The sequence below is a fragment of the Amblyomma mixtum genome, chromosome 3, assembly GCF_055824585.1.
Source record: "Amblyomma mixtum isolate Tamu chromosome 3, ASM5582458v1, whole genome shotgun sequence".
Classification (NCBI taxonomy): Eukaryota; Metazoa; Arthropoda; class Arachnida; order Ixodida; family Ixodidae; genus Amblyomma; species Amblyomma mixtum.
Window position 1 is genome coordinate 180,170,060 of NC_143014.1, and position 22,303 is coordinate 180,192,362.

Below are 22,303 nucleotides of genomic sequence, written 5' to 3' on the forward strand. Positions count from 1 at the left end.
TTGTAGTGTTAGTCATCTGAAGAAAATTCCATGTAACATTGCATTTCTAATGCTGTCTGTCTGGTGCACAGAGTTTTCCACATAATGTTAAGCAAGGGTTAAAAGCAATGAAATGTTGTTGACAGTGTTGCATGCGAGGCCTAGAGCATGCAGTGTCTATTAGTAAACTTTTTAGTAGCCCAACTATAAATTATTGAAATCAGCCACCCTTGCAACCAGTGGATTTCCAAAATTTCATTTAGCAAATTGTGGCACATCCAGAGAAAGCTCTCGACGGTCAATTTTTGTAATGGCAGACTTATTGTACAACTGTTTTCAAGTTATTTCAAGCTCCCACAACAAAAATCTGAAGTTTTTGTTGCGAGAACGCTTGTTCTGGACAATCTGCATGTGGCACTGGTTCTAGAGTAGCTGTTGGCATGCTGCATTCAAGCCTGTGCTACTGGGGTCACTGTCAGGACACGCGAATTTTTACAGCCTTTCTTGTCCTCCTAGGCTTTGAATGCATTTCTATCACCGCCTGCAATGCAGACATGCATAACAGAGCGGACTTTTCAAAAACTGTAATAGTATCCACGGTTTCTTCCCAAGCTTTGTAATTTTCTGACTCAGTTTCCGTGCATCTACAATGGGTTCTTTAACAAATACTTCAACTGAAGTAAAACCTCGTTAATTCGGACTTCAAGGAAGTGAGAAAATGTCCTAATTATCCGATATGTCGAATTGTCAAATGGCTGCCCCATAACTGCCAAAAGCCGTTCGCACGAAAGTAAAATTTATTGAGTGGCAGGTTGGGCATGGTCGTTTTCTTTTAAGACAAAAACTCCGCGACGACGACAGTTTTTCGCAGTTCCATCAAACGCTTTAATTCGTGCACACTGTCGGAAGTGGCATGAGGAGGACTGCTCCGTATTGGAAAAGGTCTCCAAAGCTTCTGTCACTGTGTGACTCGGTACTGCTGGAACTCCTTCACATGTGGCGTCGCACCTGAGGAGGATTCACCTCACAAACAGCAAACGGCGCGTGATGAGAGCGGAGTGCTAGCAAGCAAAAATGCCATGCGGACGAAAGTGAGGGAAGTGTGGATTGGCACCAGAGCGGCATTATGCCTTTAAAGAAAAATCATGGACAAAGAAATTATCATTTTAGTGTGTAGCTATGGGCTCAGCTGGCTGATTGCTGTGGGCTGGCAACGAAGCTCCAGAAACAAACTTTGCAGCTAGACCCCCTCTGGACTTATCGACGGGGACCTGGTGATCGTGCAATGCCTGTCGTTGCACACACATTAGAGGGCTGTGGTAAAGAATGTAATGTGCAATTCAGGCCAGAGGACAAATATTTGGTTGATCACTTGTTGAGCAGGTCATATCTCTATACGGTGCTACTTTAGGAGCCTGTTAGAATTAATGGATGCCAGCGCAGGGCATCTGAATGAATGAGCTTTCGACGCCATAGACTCGCACAGGCGTTTAGGACTCTGGTGACAGTCCAAGCGTGTTAATTAAGGGGGTTGAATTAACAAGGTTTTACTCTATGTGTATTTATCCCTTGCACTGCAAAAACTAACTGCTTTTGCGTATAGTTAAACCGACAGGTTTTGAAGAAGGTATAAGCATTTCCGAGGCTCCTCACCGCAGTGTGTTTCATTGCAGAGTTGCGAAAGCTGGAGGCCCAGCTGGAGTCCTTCCAGATCCCCAACGAGCTGGAGGTGGCCTCGTACTACAAGGTGCGCCAACAGCTGGCTTCTCTCGCGCGGGAACTGCAGGCCTTCCTCACCAAGCCCCAGTACTGTGTGCCCTACCTACAGCCAGGACGCATGGTCCACGTGAGTGGCTCCCCATCCCTTCGCCTCCTTCCCCGCTCCACTTCTGTCATTCGCTGGCTGGCCACATTTTGAACCTGACGGGGGACAGTTTCTCAGAGCAGGGCACGGGCTCCAAGGGGGTAGAATGCAAAAGTCTCTTGCCTGGTGATTTGAGCATCTACCATGCACAAAATGTGGGGTGTGAATTCCCGCGCTGCCAGGTACCCACTGGTTTTCCGATGGGTATACAGTCTTTGCTTTGGCCTGGTGATCATCTCTTCTGAAGTGGAATGCTTGGGAAAAACAGGTAGCCATGGCACTCTTTGGCTAAGCTGCCATTTTCCTTTGGAGTCGGCTCTCGGTAATTAGAACTCCAAGGGGACTGGAAATTTGTTCCAGTTAGAGGGGGCCATTTTAACACATTCACTGCTGGTGGAACCTAAGTGCCATTTCGAATAAACCAGCTGTTCAAATTGAAAAGAGTTAGCTGTATTATCAATCATTATCATCATAAGAGGGGACATTCAAAATTCCGCAAGTGCGCTTTCTCGCATAACAATGTTGCCCAAGACAAGATGGCTGACCATGCTTTTCCAGCTGAAACAAAGCAAGGAGGACTATTTTTTTTGTTTGATTCTCCCAAAATGCATTTCTTACATTCTATCCACACCATTAGTGCCTGTCCTGTAGCCCATGCAGTTTCCTTATAGAGAAGTGGGCCATCTTGCCTTTGGTGACATATTTATGTGGAAAAGCGCACTTAGCGGAATTTTGAATATCTCTTATTGAGCCTCTTTCCTTGAATCACAACAATCTATGTTTCAGCTCAAGACTACTTGCCTAAAGGTTTGCCTGAAGTGGTGTTAACATTGGTGGGACATGGGACTAGTGCTACATTCAAAGGCAGCATAGTCTTGCACCTTTTGATCAGCATAGGTCGAGTTGCATATCAGTGAGGCGCTGCCCAGAGAAAAGTATGGCCTCTGCCTGCAGCTTCAGGTGGTAAACAGTTTTCAGTACCCTTAGCTGCTAGTAGTACCTTTGGGTGGCGAGTGAAAAATCAGACTTCAAGCCAACATTGAAAAATCAAATTCAAATAACTCCACTAATCATGCTTTTACAGCGATGGCTGTTAAGGGAACGTTTCCTGGTTCTGTGGCGTTGTTGGCGTAACACGGAGGACAAAGAAGGAGCAAAATGGAGTGATACCGGTCACCGTGTTGCAGATCCCTCTGTGTGCAACTAGTGATTGTGCCAAACATGCCATGTTGTGCAGAAAATGGTGCATTCACCACCGTAGCCAGCTATTGCTGAATGTTTCGTTACACTGGCGTGGTAGCTGTTGACAAGCTTCTTGCGTTCATTCTTGTTGCTACATTTCTTTGCAGATTCACAATGGGGAAGAGGACTTTGGGTGGGGCGTCGTCATTAGCTACTCAAAGAAGAAAGTGGTCGCCGCACGGGTTAGTTCTCGTTTTTTTCTCTCTCTCTTTCTCTGTACTTACTCAGCGGACTAAAAAAAAAAAGAAACAAAAACTTGGGTCATAGGTCGCAACAAGTCTAACGACCTACCTGTTGAGCCACCCATTCAGTGAAGTATTTCCAACTTGCTTATGATTAGCATGAGCACAGTAACGCATGATTAGTGTAAGATTGCAGCGCTTGATCATACAACTTAATAAGATCAGTAAGTATTGATGAAAGTAACGTTTGTACAAGAGAAGAGGAAGGTGCTTGTACTACATTGTGTTGCCACATAGGCAAGAGTTTATGTTTGTGTGTTGCCTGCAGTTGCTGGGTAAGTATGGCTGCATGGCTTATTTCTGGATCATTCGAACTGTATGACTTAGACGGTCATGCCTCATGGGAGTGTATTTAGAACATAGCCTGTTAATTCTAACGTGAATGTGTTTCGCCTTTGATAATTTGAACTATGCTCCACCGCACCTGGGCGGCTTCGGTATGCGGTAAACCAAACACTGCTTGCGTGCGAGGCCAGGTAAACAGGGGGAGAAGGAGCTTTCTTCATTGAGAAACCCTATGATTGCTTGTAGCCACTAATCTCATAGGCTTCAGTAGCTTGCTGTGTTCGCTTTTGCTGTTGAGTGATGGATGATGCGAGCAGTGATGGTGTACAGTAAATCAGACGCATCGCAGAATATCCAGGAGCATTCCAAATATGAAACCGTGTAGTCGAGCACGTAACTGCGATGTGTGTAAAACGACTGAATTTAAGCTTTCTCTGACGTTTTCTGCGTGTCTTGCCTTTTGCATTATGTTCCATGCAATTAGTTGCAACCCTAGCGGTCAATGTACACAGTGTGCCACAGTGTAGTGATGTAAAAATGCCGTCCGTCTGCGGTTAATTAATACCAAGCTAAAACGCTTCAAGGGGAGATTGTAACCATGCGTGGAGTCGGCGTCAGTGTGTTATTGAAACAGGTTATCGCCAAAAAGCACTCTTATTGGTTTGGCAGTTTGTGACTTGGGGTAGGAAGGCTGCAAAAATCGGGCTGTGTACATGCAGCCATCATGGCAACTTTCGCTTTTCGACCTAAACGGTCTCACAACCTCCTCGAGTCATAAGCATGAATTTGTGAGTCGCGGAGGTTGCGTTATCATTTTGTTCAATTACGCATGACATAGCCTTTCTGTTTAGTACTTCGTTTTTTGTTACATTTGGTTTGGTTTATGGGGTTTAATGTCCCAATGCAACTCAGGCTATGAGGGATGCCGTAGTGGGGAGCTTCGAATAATTTCGTCTACCTGGGGTTCTTTAATGTGCACTGACATTGCACAGCCACGGGCCTCTGGCATTTCACCTCCTTCGAAACGCGACCGTTGCAGCCAGGATCGATGAAATTGGTAAAGCTAAATGTCTGCTGCTGCTCACTGTTGGCACACTGAGTGATGATATATGTGAAGATGTAAAAGTGAATTATCTTTTGGTGTTCTCATGTGCATTTGCTCAGGGAGAGTCTGGCCTGAAGGAGCCCATGGTGATCGTCGAGGTACTTCTCAATGTCTCCAAGGAGAGTGCGCAGACCAAGCTCACATCCAAGATTACGCCGCCCAAGCCAGGAGAGAAAGGGGAAATGCAGGTTTGTCTGCGCTCTTTCCATTACACTTTGTCTCATCTATTCCATTACTATAGCGCAGTGCTGAACTGTGGAAGCTGTGAGACAAAGCATAGTTTTGTGCATAAACTCCGCTTGTGTTATGGATACGTTGATTTAGTAAGTGAAGCCTAGCATAGTCAACACACTTCAGAGCTTTGTTACATTCTAAAAGTATGCTTGTAATAACTTCTGTAGTTATGCAAACATTTTAGTTGCGTACGCTGACTATTTTTTTTCTTACTCCTTTCACTGATATCCCAGGTAATTCCTGTGCCCATTGACAACATCAGCAAGATGAGCACGGTTCGCCTCTTCTACAACCAGGACCTCAAGTCTTCGGACAACAGAGCCGCCGTTCTCAAGTCAGTTAGGGTACGTTCTCAGATTGAAGTTTGACCGGGGTAGTGGAGGGAGTTGTGCTTTTCCTCACTGAACTGCGTTCTTACCTTGAGTTGTAGTATGGCAGGGTATGAACAGGAGTGGTCATGGCAAGGTCATCGTGATGAAATGGCGTCGAAATCGAAAGCATTGAAACAGCCGACTGGCGTCACCTTTAGACCGTGCCTCCTCACGCTGGAAACCTGATGGCGATAGTGCTCAGCAATAACGAGACCGGAACTGCGAAGTTAGGCTGAAAATTCTTTGGATCCGTATATAATATGAGGCAGAAATTTGGCATGCTAAAATATGGGGGGGGGGGGGGGGGGGGAAGAAGCCTTTGATTAGATGTTTGATTCTGTGGTGCTTTTATTTTGACCTTTCTTTTATATTGTGAACAAGACATCCTCATACAGGAGGGTGTTTAGTTTGGAGTAATTGCCTATTGTAAGGTGTAGTGAAGAGCTCTTTGCGATCTTATGGCAAGAGATTAGAGCATTCATGGCGCACTTCACTGAACTGATTGTTTCACTTATTGAATTTGTTGCAGGAAGTAGAAGAGAGGTTTCCTAAGGGAGTACCGTTGGTCGACCCCTTTGAAGACCTCAACATTAAAGACGTCAACATGAGGGAAGTTGTCAAGGTGAGCAATGCTGCCAGTGTGTTAAGAGTGGGGATCTGCAAATGTAGATGTATACCTTTCTAAGGTACTGGACTTTAAGCAAAGGGAACATTTGCGTGAATTCTGGGGAAATTTGATTTACATGCCCGTGTACTGTGCAGTGTCAGTGCATGTTAAAGACCCCCAAATGGTCGAAATTTCTGGAGCCCTTCACTGCGGCGTCCCTCATAGCATGAGTCACTTAGGGATGTTAAACCCCGTAAAACCGAACCTTTCTAGGCAGAAGCTTTCTCAGTTGATTGCACGAGAAGTGTCCATGCTGTCAGCGATTCTCAATCAGGGGATCTAAGTGATCATGAACCATTGATAGAGCTTGCCATCTCTGGCATGGACAGACCTTTCTTTGTATGAGGATCGAAATATATGTGTGTGGATTCGTTGGAACATGAAGTCTGCTGTGCAGTGATGTTGCCCTTGTCGCAAGTTTATGTGATTTTTGGTACTCAGTGTTGTCAAGGTAGCTGTCACAACACATTCCACAAAACTGGCAACTTGGTGCCATCGTTTTCTCGCCCTCGTGGTAAATTTGATCATACCAAGAGTGTATCTGTGCACAGAGGACAAAAAGGCATGGCCTGCTATACTTTCCTATCAAAGCTTTGTCTACTATTGTCATTGACAAAAAGAAAGTGTGAAAAGTTTACTTGTCCTGAGGCAGTAGTGAGACAGCTCAGGCAATATTTGGAGTGGAAGAGCTGTGGAACATTTGACTACATACATGGCAGAAAGTGTAGTGTAAGCTCAACTTGCTTACCCTATGTTTAATTCCAAAGAATCCTCACAGAATATGTGGAGGAGGCATTGTAGAGTAGTTCCTTATAGCTGTTCGAAAATTTTGGTTGCTTTAGGCTCAGACTTTGGTTGGGCTTTATTCTGGTTGCTTGGATTAATACCTGTCTCCGAAGTTTTCTGCAGCTGACAAGTCTTTTTTTCTTCTTGGAAGTTGCAGCTCCTAGTTGACCATGCATAGCAGCTTCATACTCACACACCCCTGTTTGAGAGCATCTAACACTGCAAATTCATTTTAACATCTGTGAACACAACATTTGGTGGACAGACAGAATGGGCTGTAAAGATTTATCATAATGCTTCAACATTGAGAGGAGAGGGTAAAAATCACTACCAATTTACTCTTGTTATGAATGCACCCAATTATTTAAGTTAGGAAAATATATGTTTTCTAGCACATTACTTTGCTTAATGAATGTACCGTTCAGGGTTTCGCGAATTTTTTTTAGAGAAACAAGTGAATTCGTAATGCATGTAAATACGGTATTGCATGCCGTAGGTTATCTGACATGTTCGCCCGACGTTTCATTCTTGGGTCCTTTGTAGAAAATCGAGGCCTTTGAGAATCGGATGTATTCCCATCCACTGCATTCAAGACCGGATCTTCCGAAGCTGTATGAAGAATACGAGAAGAAGATGAAGGTGAAGTGATGAAGATGTTTTTGAGTATGCATCTTCTAGGCTGATAGCAGTCCTTTCATGCTTTAAGAAGGACTTGTTTATTGTACTGCGTTGTAGTTGTATAAATTTGAGAATTAGGCTTTAGGGGGGATGTGGGGATCAGATCGCAAAAATCGTAAGAAAAGTCATTTTTTAAAATACACTTTTTGGCATCTCCAACACTGCTTCTATGTTGTACTGAGATATTTCACCCAAAAATGAACTTTAAGCGCTCCAAATGAATATATTTGTTGGCATCTACACATAGACAGTGTGTGCTAGGTTAGAACTTTCAGGCTTGTTTTCTTGAAAGTTTGTTTTGAGCTTAATACCTTGTTCGTGGAAAGCGTAGCACAGCAATGGGTGCATGGATTTTTACCCCATTTGTTTTGTTGTGATCACGGAGATGTGGTCTGCATCGAGACAGTCTCAAATTTACCATGTAGTCTTGCATGTTTTTATTACATGGTAATTAGAGCATGATACACTCTAAACATAAAAGAATGTGCATATTGTGTCCCTTAAAAAAAGAGCAGAAAAATTAAAAAAAAATTAAGAGTCTTGACTTACACCACACTTCTTAGTAAATATTAAAAGCATTTATAGACCTGTAGCCTGTTTTTTTGTCATGCTAGGCTTTCCACAAGCAAGCAACCTGGGGACAACATAAAGACAATGATAAAAGGGAACCTACTGAAGCTGTCATTGTGAAACTTTATATCTGATTGTTTGATGCTGTTTTAAGCGAGTCTGCCAAATTTCATCACTCTAAGTCGAAAAATAGAAAAGCTGCCTTCGATCCCCTCATCCCCTCTTAAAGCGACTGTTTAAAGTGATAAACCATTTGCAGATGGATGCTTTTAAAACTGATATTTAAATTCTGTGTTCTACATGTTGATAGTTGTTCTCTGTGTTTGTGTTGCTGATTCGAGCTGTTACGAATTCATTACGTCTTGAACTATAGACCTTTGACTTTCGATGCTTGAAATGTGGGACAAAGATGAAGAGGTTTTGTTGTCTCTTTAGCTCATTGTGGATATGTATTCTGGACTGCTGAACCCACAGGTGGCCCAGGAGATTAGGGATGTAAAGAACGAACTGAAGAAGGCCAAGGCACTGCTGCAGATGGACGAGCTGAAGTGCCGCAAGAGAGTCCTTCGGCGGCTGGGCTACTCCACGGCCGCCGACGTCATGGAGATCAAGGGCAAGGTTGCCTGTGAAGTCAGCAGGTGGGTTTGCACGTTCGGTAGGGTTGAGCGTTTCCTGCAGCCTGTGCAGATTTAATTTTCATGTCTCTGTCTTGCTTTTTTCTAAAATCAGGGCTTCAAAACTGGGGAGGGGGGTGAACCCATCCTAAAAAAAACTCTACAAAGGACTTAACGTACCATGTATATGGTATATTGCCATGTATAAGTTGACCCCAAAACTCGCACCCCTCACTGGCCAAAAAAAAAAAAAAAAGTTCATTCCAAAATAATCTGCAGCCATACTGTAGTAAGAAAAGAACTGTAATGCAACCAGGACGTACACAAGACCAGACCACACAGGACTAGCACTAAACTTCATCTAAATTTATTCACTAACAGCGCAGCAAATATAAGGAAAAACCAGGACACGTGCAGAGAGATACCAGTTCCCACACAACACTATCTACATAACCGTTAGAGATACGCCATGTCCGATTTGAAGAGGCTCACTGACGTGTCGCTAACACAAAATACACCTCTCTTTTTTATATGAAACGCTTCCAATAGTTCCCTTGCCCTTGTATCTTTGCTTTTACCTAAAATCTTTATCTCGTGAAACCGTGGTTGACCCACTATCTTGTCCAACAAAAAGTTCTTCTAAGCCATATTGTACTTACAAGTGTGTGTGTATGCAAATCATGTCTTAGGGGTGGTGTTCATTGCTTTGCTTATGCTCCAAGGTGCTCGCTCCCCAACTTTTCTTCCCTTCGCCTTGCAGTGCCGACGAGCTGCTTGTTACTGAGATGATCTTCAACAACACGTTCAACGAGCTCAACGTGCATCAGGCCACAGCCCTGCTGAGCTGCCTCGTCTTCCAGGAGAAGTCGAACGAGATGCCCAATCTCACAGAGGAACTGTCAGGCCCCCTGCGGCTGATGCAGGTGTGTGTGTTGGTGCCCTTCATGTTTAGGCGGACAAAGTCTTCTAGGTTAGATTGAGTTACAGGGGAAGCAAAGAACTGTGATGAACTTGTCCTGGGTGCAGGATGCGTTGAACAGATAGCCAGCCACTTGTTAGAGCGACAGAGCGGATACTGAGAAGAGGGGGAAACAAATGTGGTCATGGTCTCAATTAGCGGAGTGATCTGACGATGGAGTTCAGTTACTGGCTGGCCATGGCTGGCATAGGACAGACACAGTAGGAAGTCAGTGAGAGAGAGGCCTTTGCCCTGCAGCTAGCTACCTAGTTTTGGCGGCGATAACTATGAATGATGTGCAAAGGCTTGCGTCCTCAAAGATGTGAACCTGCAAAGGCTTGTTTCTTTGTACAGCAGCAAGCTGCGGGTGATCGCTACCCAGACTCACCACACCATCTTAAAGCTTTTCTTTGACATCATTAAGAGAACTTCTTGCTGGGCTAGTTGATAATTCATTGTAAACTAAAGGCGCCAAAAAACCACACACACACACACACGACAAGAGAACGGGACAGAGCACTCGTTCTGTCCTGTTCTCTTGTCTTGTGTGTGTGTGTGGTTTTTTGACGCCTTTAGTTTACAATGAATTACTTTGACATCATGAACCTTGAGAAATTTGCCTTGCTATTCGCTGCCTCCTTTACTACAACTGCACACACTTTGGTTGTTTTGGATTGCTGTGTGTTGATTCCTTTACTAGCTATGCGCGCCACAGCACTGAGTGGACTTGCGCTGATGCCGTTGGTTTTGGGGTGTTGCAGGATATAGCACGGAGGGTGGCACGGGTGACCAAGGACGCCAAGCTGTGCATAGACGAGGACACCTACGTGAGTTCGTTCAAGCCGCACCTCATGGACGTCGTCTACGCCTGGAGCAAGGGGGCCTCCTTTGCGCAGGTCTGCCGCATGACCGACGTCTTTGAAGGCAAGTGCAGTGGCCGTCAGAGTGAACACGTCTCTTTGTTTTAGGAGGCGGTAACTGGCACGTGCTGCTTTCGACCTGTGTCGAAAGGTGTTCCCTACCAGTGCATGCATGCACGTGCAGCATTGGTGATAAGGTGCTCATGTGTGAGCATCCTGTCAGGCCACATTACCTTCAGGCACATGACCTTCAGGCACGTGACCTTGAGGCACATGACCTTGAGGCACATGATCTTCAGGCATTGGCAGGTGGTGTAGGAAGGGGGCAAACCCCTGACAGTATAGAGACTTGAGTCTAGTTCAGTCAAAAGTTCTTTTGAGTTGAGGATTGATTCAAAAGAAGGCCTCTCCAAAGGCTTGGCTTATCTTGAGCATGTTGAAGTTATTCCAAGGGGTCTCGGCGGCAAGCCAAAAGGTGAGAAGTCTTGCCTGTTGTCAAGAACCGTTGGCAGGCAGTGTTGCCACTATATTTGTATTCAGTTTCTAAAGGCAAGTTGCTGCCTGTGCTGTCTAGCCCATAGTTGTGCAGTGAAGCTGCAGTATTCTCTCTGTTTTTGTTGTGTGATTTTCGTGGGATAATCTTCTAGGTCTCTTGAATCTCTCATTTCTACCTTTACCAGTTTTGTCAGGACAGATTAAGGATAAGTTCAGATGACTGTCTTAGTGAGTGCTGCCTGTGCTGTCTAACCCATAGTTGTGCAGTGAAGCTGCAGTATTCTCTGTTTTTGTTGTGTGATTTTCGTGGGATAATCTTCTAGTTCTCTTGAATCTCTCATTCTCCCTTTACCAGTTTTGTCAGGACAGATTAAGGATAAGTACAGATGACTGTCTTAGTGAGTGTATGGAAATGAAATTTCCAGTTCAAATAGACTTTTGCATTTTTTAGGCAGAAAGTTCAGAATACACATGCTCTTTGAACTGTTATATCTCTTGGTCCGCTTGCTTAGTGCTTAGCCGCAGCATGCCCACTATATTCAAGTAACCAACGTGACGACTTGCAGAAAGCACATCTAGCAAAGGTCTAAAGAAACATAGACGTGTTTTTGAAATTGACGTCAGATTCATACTTATGCTAATGACGTAAGTGTAGTTATTCTCAAGGTACGAATTTTCTTCTTCGAGCACAGAAATTTTTGTGATGTAAACAAGAAATAAAATAGTGATGGTTTGTGCTTTTCTTTTTTTTCCAGGAAGCATAATCAGGTGCATGAGAAGGTTAGAGGAGCTTCTGAGGCAAATAGTCCAGGCTGCAAAATGCATAGGGAACTCGGAACTGGAAAACAAATTCTCAGAAGGTGAGTTGCTGGCACGTGGCTCCTATAGCTAATCACTGCTAATTTGTATGCTAACCTTGCTACACTGCTGAAATTAGTTTGTTGTAATTGCAATGAGTAGAAAACAGGAAGGCAGGTGTGAAAAGTCGTTTGAACGCTGAAAAGGCGGTTCCACAAATGTCTTGAAATGTAGAATACTTGTGTGCGTTTAGTAATAGAAATAGTAAGGTTCACAAACCGATGAGGGTGGTTAGCTAAGACACCATTTTATATCAAGAATCTATTTGACATGTACAGGTGCCCACAAAAGTTTTTGGAACACGAAAATCACAAGAAATGTAAATTTTCTTCCTGATTAGAAGCACAGTCTAGCATTTAGTGGTGCATTGGGCATATTGTGCAAGAAAGTGCAATGCACACCATTTCAGTTCGTGACTGTATGCTTAAGCTACCCAGTAGTTAAGCTTTGTTGTAATTTTCTTCTTCCAAAAACTTTTGTGGGCACCTATATGTAAAAAGATGGTAGACTAGTTAACATTCAATTTATACTCAGTTTCTGTCTATGCCATGTGGAAAAAGTTTTGTGTTTGGCAATTACAAGTTTTAGTACTGTGTAACATTGATCCATTGCATGCATACTGAGTAAATAAGCAATAAAGAACTGGCGGAATTGAGCATTGTTCTGCCACTTCATATCACATTCTGCGAAAAACAGCGATTGCTTTAATAATTACTGTATATACTCAAGTAAGGGCCTTTGTCTTTCAAGGTTTTGGCGGGGTGTGGCTCCTGCATGCGACCAATTTTTCGGTAACAATTTTCCGATTGCAGCCCAGATCATGCATCCCCCTTTTATGCTGCAGCACACATTTCAATGATGAATTAGAGCAGCCATAACAAACCCTTCAAATACATAATGCATTGAACAAATAAATGGTAGGACGCATGCCCGACAACCGGCGGGAATTAACCGCATAAATTAAAACAGGTAGCGAGATCAGTTCAGAGATCAGCAGTTATTGTCTATTAGTTCTCAGTGGATTGTACCACACAGGCAAAATTATGTCCACATGAAGCTATTCTTTTAGCTCATGCAATTCTCTTTTTCTGAATACACGAGTATGCATGGTATTCAACAAAAGCGTTCTTGAATGTATGTGGTCGACAGTCAGGGTTGCCAGGTTTGGCTACTTTCCGCCAAATTGGCTACTTTGAGAGCTCTTGGCGACAAAAATTTGAGCTTGGCTACTTGGCTACTTTTTGGCTACTTTTGCAGTGCTATTTATGAACACCATTATCCTGTTGTACCTGCCTTGTTGTCGATAAATGGGGAACAATTTAGCGGGGTTAGGCCAGATGCGAATTAGTTGTGCAGGCACTTCGGTTTTCACTTCGGTTTCGGTTCGAAGCTCGGTTTTACACGTCAAGCAGGGCTTCACTCCTAGAGTTCCACGTACGCCTTCACGTACGACTCACAAGGGCTTCCGTAGGGCTTCAATTTGTTTACCCATCACGAAATCGCGGCATGTCCCTTCTAATGCTCACGCATTAATATCTATGACTGCGTCAAAAGAACATAATTTGCTCTACCGAAGAGAAAATGATTTGTTCTGGTCACTTTTCAAGTCATGTCATAAATACCTTTTCCAAGTTATTTACAAGCACTGTTGCCCCATAGGTTGCCCTCTGTCGTTAAACTGTAAATTTCCTGCCTCTGGTGACGTTTGTGGTGTCTTGGCGCCAATTCTGGCTACTTTTGAGACCGTGGCCGTAGATTGGCTACTTTTTGGCTACTTTTATCATTTTCGTGGCTATTTTTTGAAATTAGGACCTGGCAACCCTGTCGACAGTATTCATCTGTAGAAATAACGCATCTGTGTTTTTTATTTCAGCTGTCAAGCTCATCAAGAGGGACATCGTGTTTGCTGCCAGCTTGTATTTGTAGAAATAACGCATCCGCAACAAAAAAATTACCTACAAAAATTATTGACGATCAGCTCTGTACAGTAAAATGGCTGCGTTATACACGGTCATACTTAATGCGGCTGAGGTACATGACCATCAACATAGAAGTTGCGAGTCGCCATTGGAAGCGTCACCACTAGGCCTTCCAAGTCCTTGGTCAGCAGAATCTGGCAGCCTGTAAATAAACACCTGCGTGCGTCAACATGGACAACAGCTGCTTTTACACAGTACAGCGAATAAACACCTGCATACATCAATATGGACAACTGCTTTGCAGAGTAAAGCAATTCCTCTTGGCATTCAGTGTTGTTGTACTGAACACAGTGATGGCTTGGTTATGTCTTGCAACCACAGTGGTCGCAGGTAGCACTGTGGAAATTTAAAATATTTTTTTTTCAGTTCAGTTCTTCATACTTAGGTGTACATTGTTTTTTTTTTTTTTAATGTGAGAGTAATATATACTACCTACAGCCAAATGGTAGAAACCAAGCCAAGAAAATACGGTGGAACAGCGATTCAGCAGCCACTACGCACAACTTGACAGTTGATCAATTAGGTTAGAAAAGTATAAAGCACGAAACCTTGTAACAGTGACTGTGAAGGATGATTTTATTTTTTAAAGTCACAAGGGCAGCCTGACCTAGGTTATTATGAAACTAATGCCAACTTAAGTGAATATCGTGATGACATTCCACACTCGAAATCTTAGTTTGGTGCTTGCGAACACTGGCCGCGTGACGTTACGCTCCCTCCTTAATTTTTTTCCCTCCATGATTGTTACCACCGGCCGACCTCTCCTCCTTTTCCTCTCGTTAAAATTCTTTTCTCCCTCTCTTTTTACGCCATGCTTAAAAGGAAGGAGAAAAAGACGAACAGAATCGCTTGTGCGCGCGCGTTCTGCCTGCATCCTCATGTTTGATGATGATCATCATCATCATCACCAAACAAGAACATTGACGCCCAGCTTTCCTTCTGAAGAGAGCCGTAGCCACACTGCTATTCTGTCAATCCACCTGGCCACCTCGACTGCACCTGCGGGGTTGCTGACTACAGCGTTTTGGCGTGGCGCCGTCGAGAAGGGGTTCGCCTGCTGCTTATTCCAACTCCGGCCTCAGCGCGGGGTCTGTGACACGGTCTCCTGGGCGGTCACTGGATTCCGAGCCTCGCCAGGGCTTTCGACGGGGAGGCAGCGAACCCGGAGAACGAGGAGTGGGCGACGGCTGCTGCCACGTCACTCGACGCCAATGGCTACCAAGGCTGCACACACCGGAGAATGCCCAGCGTTGCAGAGCAGTCAGCCGTCCGGCTACTACACACCCATCGACTTTGTCATCTGCGGCTTCCAGGGTGAGTTTTTTGAAGCCACTACCGTAAAGAAATCTTTTTTTTTTTCCGCAGCTCTTTGGCACCCGTTTGTGCGTTTCGCGGCGTCGCTGTTACCGTTGTTCCCAGCAGGACACTGTATTCGTGCTTTAAGCTGCGGAACCAATGAAGCGGGAGCTTGGAAAGCAAAGGAAAGGCGCATAACTGCCTTCTTGGAACAGTGGCCTTAAGCTACGTGGTGGTAGTGACAGATATGTGCGCTGCATGTGTTGGCATTGACAGCGTTGTGCCATTTCAAGGAAAGGAAAGAAAGGAAGTGCGCAAAACTGGCTCCCTGGGTCAGTGGACGCCTGAATCGCACTTATAGGTACGAGGGGTGATGAGAGAGAGATGTGGGCTGCAGGCATTGACAACGTTGTGCCAGAAACACGGCCCTGAAGCCGTAGGCCATCGGCGTTCACTATGTTCATTGGCGTTGGCAAAGTTTTACACTCCAATCATTTTAAGGAAAGGAAGTGCGCATAACTGGCTCCCTGGGTCAATGGACGCCTGAATGGTGCTTATAGGTACGTGGGGTGATGAGAGAAAGATGTGGGCTGCATGTGTTAGCGCTGACAACAATGAGCGAACTCTCGCGATGAACCATTAACTTCCACCTACCTGGGTGGCAGGGTGGGTGGGGACTTTAATATGTGCACATAAAGACAAACAGGAATTTCTTACGACTTATGCGAGAGAACATCGCGTTCCTCTCGCTCGTACCGCCTCTCACGGCTGTGACAACCTCGCTAAATACTTGCACAGACCTCATCTTCGAGAACCAGGCATTGGTGCGAAGAAAGTCGAGCATATATCCGTCTCTTTCTCCAACCCCAAATCTTTATTCATGACAATCAAGAACTGCTAGTGGAGTGTTTCTTGAAGAAGGAATATGTGTGCAAAATAATGAGTTCTCTGTAATTGTACATACATGTATTGCTCGAATTCTTTGCCATATTCTATCAAAAAGCTGAAGCAGCTGATGAGCTGCGCTAAAATTTCGCTTTAGGAAGTAAAGTTATCGTTGGCAATTTTTCTTTCATACTGGGGGACCATTAATTCAAGAGTGCACATTGGGATAAATTGGCAAAGCAGACACCTTATCAATTCCAGTGGCCGCATTTCAAAAGCAAACAAAGCCTGACCAGGTTAAAAAAAAAATTCAAGATCCCTGCGGTAACCCACATTGGAGCAATGCGAAAGCAATGACGCCTCATTTCAAGTTGCTTTCTTGTTTTTAATTTGTTCCTTAATTACCCACTTAATGCACAATTAATTTATTTTGATGTGTATTATTTCAGAATTAACTCGCAGTTATTTGCTTCAAACCACCCTTAAATCGTCTTAGTTTCAAAATTAATTCACAATAAATTCAGTTAATTCACTTTAATCTAACAATAATTCAACTTAATGTACCATTTTAATTGGTTACCTCATTACTCACTTTATTCTCAATTAATTCATTTCGCTTCACCTTACTCCACAATTGATTTAGAGTTAATTCACTTTAATTCATCCTTCATTCACCTTAATGTACCCTTCATTCATATTTCAATTATATTAATTTACTTTAATTCGTAATAAATCTCCTTTATTTGCAATTAATGCACATTAATTCACTCTTGACGCTTTTTATAATCATCACCATATTTACTCTCATAATAGGCGCATAATAGGCATCTGCTAGCAATCGTGTAAATACAGTATTGATCACAGTGCCAAGTTCGGGGTGCGTCTATTATGCGCGGAAATAAAAAAATTGATTTTTCGCGATCAAACTGGGGATCCACCAATTTTGTGAATGCGCCTATTAGTTGAGTAAATACGATATTTCTTACACGATGGCACCGCAATGTACACCCAGCTAAAAGCCGCAACCACAGGGCAACACAGTTGCATTTACCACCAGCATTGTGATGCAAGTGGCGGCCGAAGGCAATAAAACTGTGCAACTTTGATGCCTTCCTCTCGCATGTAGTCAGGCTGACTCAAGTGTAAACCAGGCTGCTGAAAAAGGTAAAACGGGGGGGGTCAGCGTATAGTTAGCAATATACAGGGTTATATTGCACTTTGACCTTTGTAGAGCTTTCAGGATGTGCTTGAAAGAATTTTGTGTAATTTGTGCACCCTCTTTTTGAAGCCTTAAAGAAAAAAGTCCACAAATTATGAGAGTAAATAGAGCAGTTGCTTTGAAATTATTTCAAAAAAAGTACCAATATTCGCAGAAGCTTAGTCCAGAATCCTACTAAAGCCGGCTTGCCAGACTGAAAACAGTTGAGTGGCGTAGGGAAAGCAGTAAAGGGCAAACAGATGAAGGACTGGATAGCTCGAAACACCGAGTAGTGAGGGCGTGGTGGTGATGGTGGCTGCTGCTGTGTAAAGACGCTGCATGCATTAAAATATTGTTGTCGGTTTACTCTGTTGTTGCTTATCTGAAACATTGCTTCGTAAATAACGTCTACGTATCCGCTGCTTCTGTCCTGAGCGTGCAATCTGCGTTTCTTCGGAAGACACTCGTCCTATGCTAGGCGCGAATAGTTCGAGATCAGTGAGAGATTGTTCTCAGTTGTCGAACTTCCACCTCACATTATATTTATATAAGTAAATACTGCCGTTCCTACTGATATCCATAACATCAGAGGCATAAAAATGACTGCTATCACATAACTTCGTGAAAAATCCTTAAATTGAGATTTTTTGCACAGTTGCTGTAAACTGTGGGTCTTCGTTGTAAATATTTAGTGGTTGTAGGCAAATATCAGTGGGTGATCTGTGTATATTAATGGATAACACATCATTTCAAGTATAAAAGCACTGAAGGAAAAAAAGTAAATTGCGTAACCGCCCATTCCAACATTTAGAGAGGCGTGGCAAAAACAAATCTCACTCACTCCAGTTTAAAGTCCCGAAATGACACTTGAGCAATGAGAGGTGCCATAGTGGAGGACTCCAGAGTAATCATCTAGGGTTTTTTTGATGTTATTGCACTGCACACAGGTGCCTTTTGCATTTCTGTATAATGTCAGCGCATGTTAAATAACCCCAAGAGATCTAAATGAACCTGGAGCCTCTACTGTGGTGTCCCTCATAGCATGTGTGCCACTTCGGTACATTTTTTTTAAGGGGTTACTTATTTATTCTGTTTTCGCACGGCTATGTTGAAAATATACAGTTATTTATGCTAGAAACGTGCCTTAAATAACAAGTATCAGCAATGTACAGCAAAAGGTCGTTTAAATTTTTGAACTATTATGAGTAAACAGAAAGTGATGTACACCGTGATCAGGAAGCAGTCAGGTTGAGATTAGCCTGTTTTATTGCTCAGAAAAATTCTTCGATAACTTGCCTTTTTCCATTAGGCGTGAACGTAACGAAACACTCCCTCGTCACGTTCAGAACTGAGGATCAGACGGGCGGCATTCAGTGCATCCCAGCTTGCCCGTGCAAAAAGAAAAATAATGTTCAACAGTCTAGCAAGGAAACAACACTTCAGAATTGGTATCTAAGTTCTGGAAGTGGTAAGGGAATACGTCTACTCTTCTAAAGACACCTCTACTAAAGATAATACGTCTAGGGCAGGCAGTGGCTGCTGATCCGCATCAAGAGATGGAAATAACTAGAAGAATAAGAATGGGGTGGAGCGTATATGACAGGCTCTCCCAGATCATGAAAGGCAGTTTAACAATATCCCTAAAGAGAAAAGTATACAACAGCTGTAGGTTATCGGTACTCACCTGTGGGGCAGAAACGTGGAGGCTAACTACGAGGATGCAGCTTAAGTTATGGACAATGCAGCGAGCTATGGAAAGAAAAGTGATAGGTGCAACGTTAAGAGGCCAGATGCGAGCGGAGTGGTTGAAGGAACAAACACGGGTTAATGATATCCTAGTCGAAATCAAGAGGAAGAAGTGGGCTAATGTAGGGCATGCAATGCGAAGGCAAGATAACTGCTGGCCCTTGAGAGTGGATTCCAAGAGAAGGCAAGTGTAGCAGGGGGCTTCTGTTGCGGGTTGCAACTGCGCGAGTTGCGGCATTTAGCATTTCATTTTAAAACAGAACCCCACTGTTATGGTTTTCAGGGAATCGTGAACAAAGCAGCCTTGTAGCTTAGTAGCTGAATTCAGCACATGGAAAAAATGTGAGTGCGAGTGGAACAGGTGCAGGAGCAGCATGCGTGCCACACTGCTTTAGAGGCTGCCACTTTCTTTGCAATGTACCATGCGGCATGCTGTCAGAGTTGTGACGTAGCAGCCAAGTTTGTATAGTATTGATATCCATGGGAGCTAGAGCAGGACTGGCTGCAGCACCCAGGAACTAACGTTGGGGTTCTACTGTATGCTCAGATATATTTTCATTGCAGCCCGCACCGAGCCCTCAAGAAGCAGAAGTGATATGCGAGAGTGGCACGCCAAGAGTCAAAAATGGGGCATATAGTCGTCTCAAAGCAGCAGCTAGGAGTGGCCTCTATTAAGCTTTCTGCTTGCAATACTAGGTTGTTCAGGGCCTTTATTGCACTGTTCAGAGGGCACTCTATTGTCTTTTGTGTTTGTTTCATTGGTCCGTGGTCTATACGTGCCACAACCAAGCAATTTGCAGCGTCAAGCTGGTGTGAAACATTGGCAGTGTGACAGTCTCTGCAGCGAAGGTGCAAGCACGACAAAACTGGCACATTCCCAGCAGTGTTGGCTTTTGGCTTGGCACCATGAAAACAGAAATGCCCCTGGGCTGGTGGTTCGCACTATTCCTTGGTTGCTTGCAGCAGTTGCGAATGGATGCAGAAAAAATGTGGCTTGGTTCCGTTCCACGTGTTTCGGTTGGTCACTGCACTTGGCACATGCTCTGCTGCACCAGCTTGAGCATAGTCTTGGTGCCAATGTTACTCCCACCTATCGTCTTGGTGCCAGTATTACTGCCACCTCTCACAATTCTTCCCCGTGCCATGCCAGCATCTGCAGACACGCTGCAGCCAAGCCGACAGAGTTCTATCTATGGGTGACCCAGACCTGCTGACGCCCAACTGCCAGCTGGTTCTGGCGTATGCTCGCCGCGAGGGTCTTCAGCACGTTCACAGTACGATGCAGCACCGGAGCCGGCACAAGAAAGGCCCCCTGGTGTGGCTGGCCATGCTGCGGCTTGGAGACCACAGGTTTGCGTCATATCCCGAGGAGGCCAAGGAGATCGCAGCTGAGCGGGCTGTCCCACCAGGTGGGTGGTCTGGGTGGTGTTTTGAGGGGGAGGGGGGTGTTGGCTTCTTGCGAAGGGGCTCTTTGTAAAAATATTGTAACTGCAAACCTCTTTTCAACCAGGCAATGTGGGAACTATTGAGGGAAGCTCACATGGTGTGTATCGCGTGGGTTACAGGCCACTGCCATGCCACTTATCAGCAGCACCTGCCTTTGAGGTGGGCATGTAGGCGACCATTTTTATCGACCATTTTTAGCCAAATTAAAGTGCTATCATGTACAATCTGTACCAAACATTCACCACAGTGGCCTGCCCTTTGCTTGACCTTCAAAACTTCACCTTAAATGAGTTTCGTCGGGGTGCCGCGACTGTCAGGTCACGTGGCGGGAAGACAATGTATGACGCGTATATAAACGCCGCGTAGCCGCGCTTGCCTTGTTATCCATGGAAGAAGACTCGAGAACGTCTGTTTAGTCATGTCAGAGCCATCATTCGACCTTTGGGTATAACCGTATTTAAACCGGGCATAACTATTATTCTGGCATGTTCTGTACTACAACAGATAGTCGGGTAATTTAGCTGCACCCGAAAGATTTCATTGTATACGAGATTCAACCTTCTTGCACACTCAAGAAGATTGTGCAGTTCGCTGGTTATTTTTATCCGAGGTCATTTTCTTGTTCTAATGTAAGGGCCGCTCTAAAAATAATTCTTGACACAAAAGAATTAGAAGGCGAATTTGTACCTTTTTTTAATGCGTTAGCTTTAGAAGCACCACCTTGAAGAAAAAGAGCCCAGCGTCCTCTGCTGTAGTGTTGTGTACACCATCTGCCACCTGCCACCTATCTGCCACCTGTGACAGCTGGCATGTGGCGCCCCTCAGCTCCTGTAGGCGAGAGGAGGAAGAGGCCACAATCTGGATGTGACTGGAAGAACCCGGAGAGTGGCTTCCGTGTACGGAGGACATCCTGAAACTGGCGGAGGGATGCACACCCTGAGGGTGGTTGACTGGGAAAAAACCCGGCGGGTGGCTACCATTGAAGGTTGAGGGCCGCTCAGTAGATGCCAACTACCGTGTAAACGCGTGTAAGGGCTGCACCCGTGTATGAGCCGCACCCCGTTTTCCCGAAGGCAATGTTTTAAAAAAAATAAATCTGTGTAAGGGCCGCACCCAAACTTTTCAAGACCCAGGTGGGAATAGTCTTCTAAATGCACGTGCCGTGGCCTTCGCGATCAGCTCTGGCTGCGAGCAAAAGTGGATCGCGGAGTCCACGCACGCGCCACAGCCGCCTGGGCTCGAGAGGCTGTCCCGTAGGCAAGGAGTGAAATGTGATTCGTACCGTATTTTCCGGTGTATAACACGCACCCTTGTATAAGACGCACCTGCCATATATGCAGGCTGTTATTGAAAAAGTTGGCATATAAGACGCACCCGTGTATAAGACGCACCCCAATTTACCCAGTTAGGCTAGTGAGGCTTAACTAAACATGCTTGTGTGACCATCGTGAAATGCACCGTACCTGTGAGTTCTTAAGCAACGCTAAGTGATCGATAAGGCAACACTCATGCCGTACCCGCCCACGTTTTAACAAAAAAAAAACGCGAGAACTCTCCTTATGTCCATTACAACATTTTATTTTCACTTCAAACCTTCGAAGTCTTCATCTTCGGATGCGCTATCAAAAAGTTTGCCCCTTTCTGGAGGCAATGCAGCTGAAACATTCTCTTGGGCCAATGCACGTACTACATACACAGAGCAAACAAAGTGCAAAGGGAGACTACAAAAAAATGCCGGCTTGTCTTGACAATGGCGAAAAGCGCGATTTTCGCCATCTTTTTGGCATTTCACATTACTTTTGCTTGGGGCCTCAGAAACGGCCGCGTGTTTATGATCCCGGAAGTCATCATCCCCGCCGTTTCATAATAAAGTTCACCTAGAAAAGTTGCGCATGGCGCTCCCCGTATTATAGCCGTGTTACAACCGCGTTATTGGTAGCGATAT

At 44.6% G+C, this 22,303-nt stretch overlaps 3 protein-coding genes across 7 annotated transcripts in view; 1 reads left to right on the forward strand and 2 right to left on the reverse strand.

Moving 5' to 3' along the window:
* Positions 1 to 14,053, forward strand: part of LOC149352890 (exosome RNA helicase MTR4-like) — a 228,465-nt gene extending 214,412 nt beyond the window's left edge. For 3 of the 4 annotated variants that reach the window (XM_089582097.1, XM_089582099.1, XM_089582096.1), the window contains 11 exons: positions 1,653 to 1,825; positions 3,193 to 3,267; positions 4,777 to 4,905; positions 5,185 to 5,295; positions 5,852 to 5,944; positions 7,319 to 7,414; positions 8,498 to 8,661; positions 9,398 to 9,560; positions 10,357 to 10,523; positions 11,710 to 11,810; positions 13,682 to 14,053. In XM_089582097.1, the coding sequence (XP_089438223.1) occupies positions 1,653 to 1,825; positions 3,193 to 3,267; positions 4,777 to 4,905; positions 5,185 to 5,295; positions 5,852 to 5,944; positions 7,319 to 7,414; positions 8,498 to 8,661; positions 9,398 to 9,560; positions 10,357 to 10,523; positions 11,710 to 11,810; positions 13,682 to 13,734 (1,325 nt within the window). In that variant the 3' untranslated portion in view covers positions 13,735 to 14,053. Of the gene's footprint in view, positions 1 to 1,652; positions 1,826 to 3,192; positions 3,268 to 4,776; positions 4,906 to 5,184; positions 5,296 to 5,851; positions 5,945 to 7,318; positions 7,415 to 8,497; positions 8,662 to 9,397; positions 9,563 to 10,356; positions 10,524 to 11,709; positions 11,811 to 13,681 lie in introns of those variants that run through there. The other variant, XM_089582098.1, reaches the window with a different exon arrangement.
* The window catches only part of LOC149352896 (uncharacterized), a 152,754-nt gene that overhangs the window by 70,707 nt on the left and 59,744 nt on the right, over positions 1 to 22,303 (reverse strand). The window lies entirely within an intron of this gene.
* The window catches only part of LOC149352899 (uncharacterized), a 75,241-nt gene that overhangs the window by 29,318 nt on the left and 23,620 nt on the right, over positions 1 to 22,303 (reverse strand). The gene's annotated exons all lie outside the window — the stretch shown is intronic.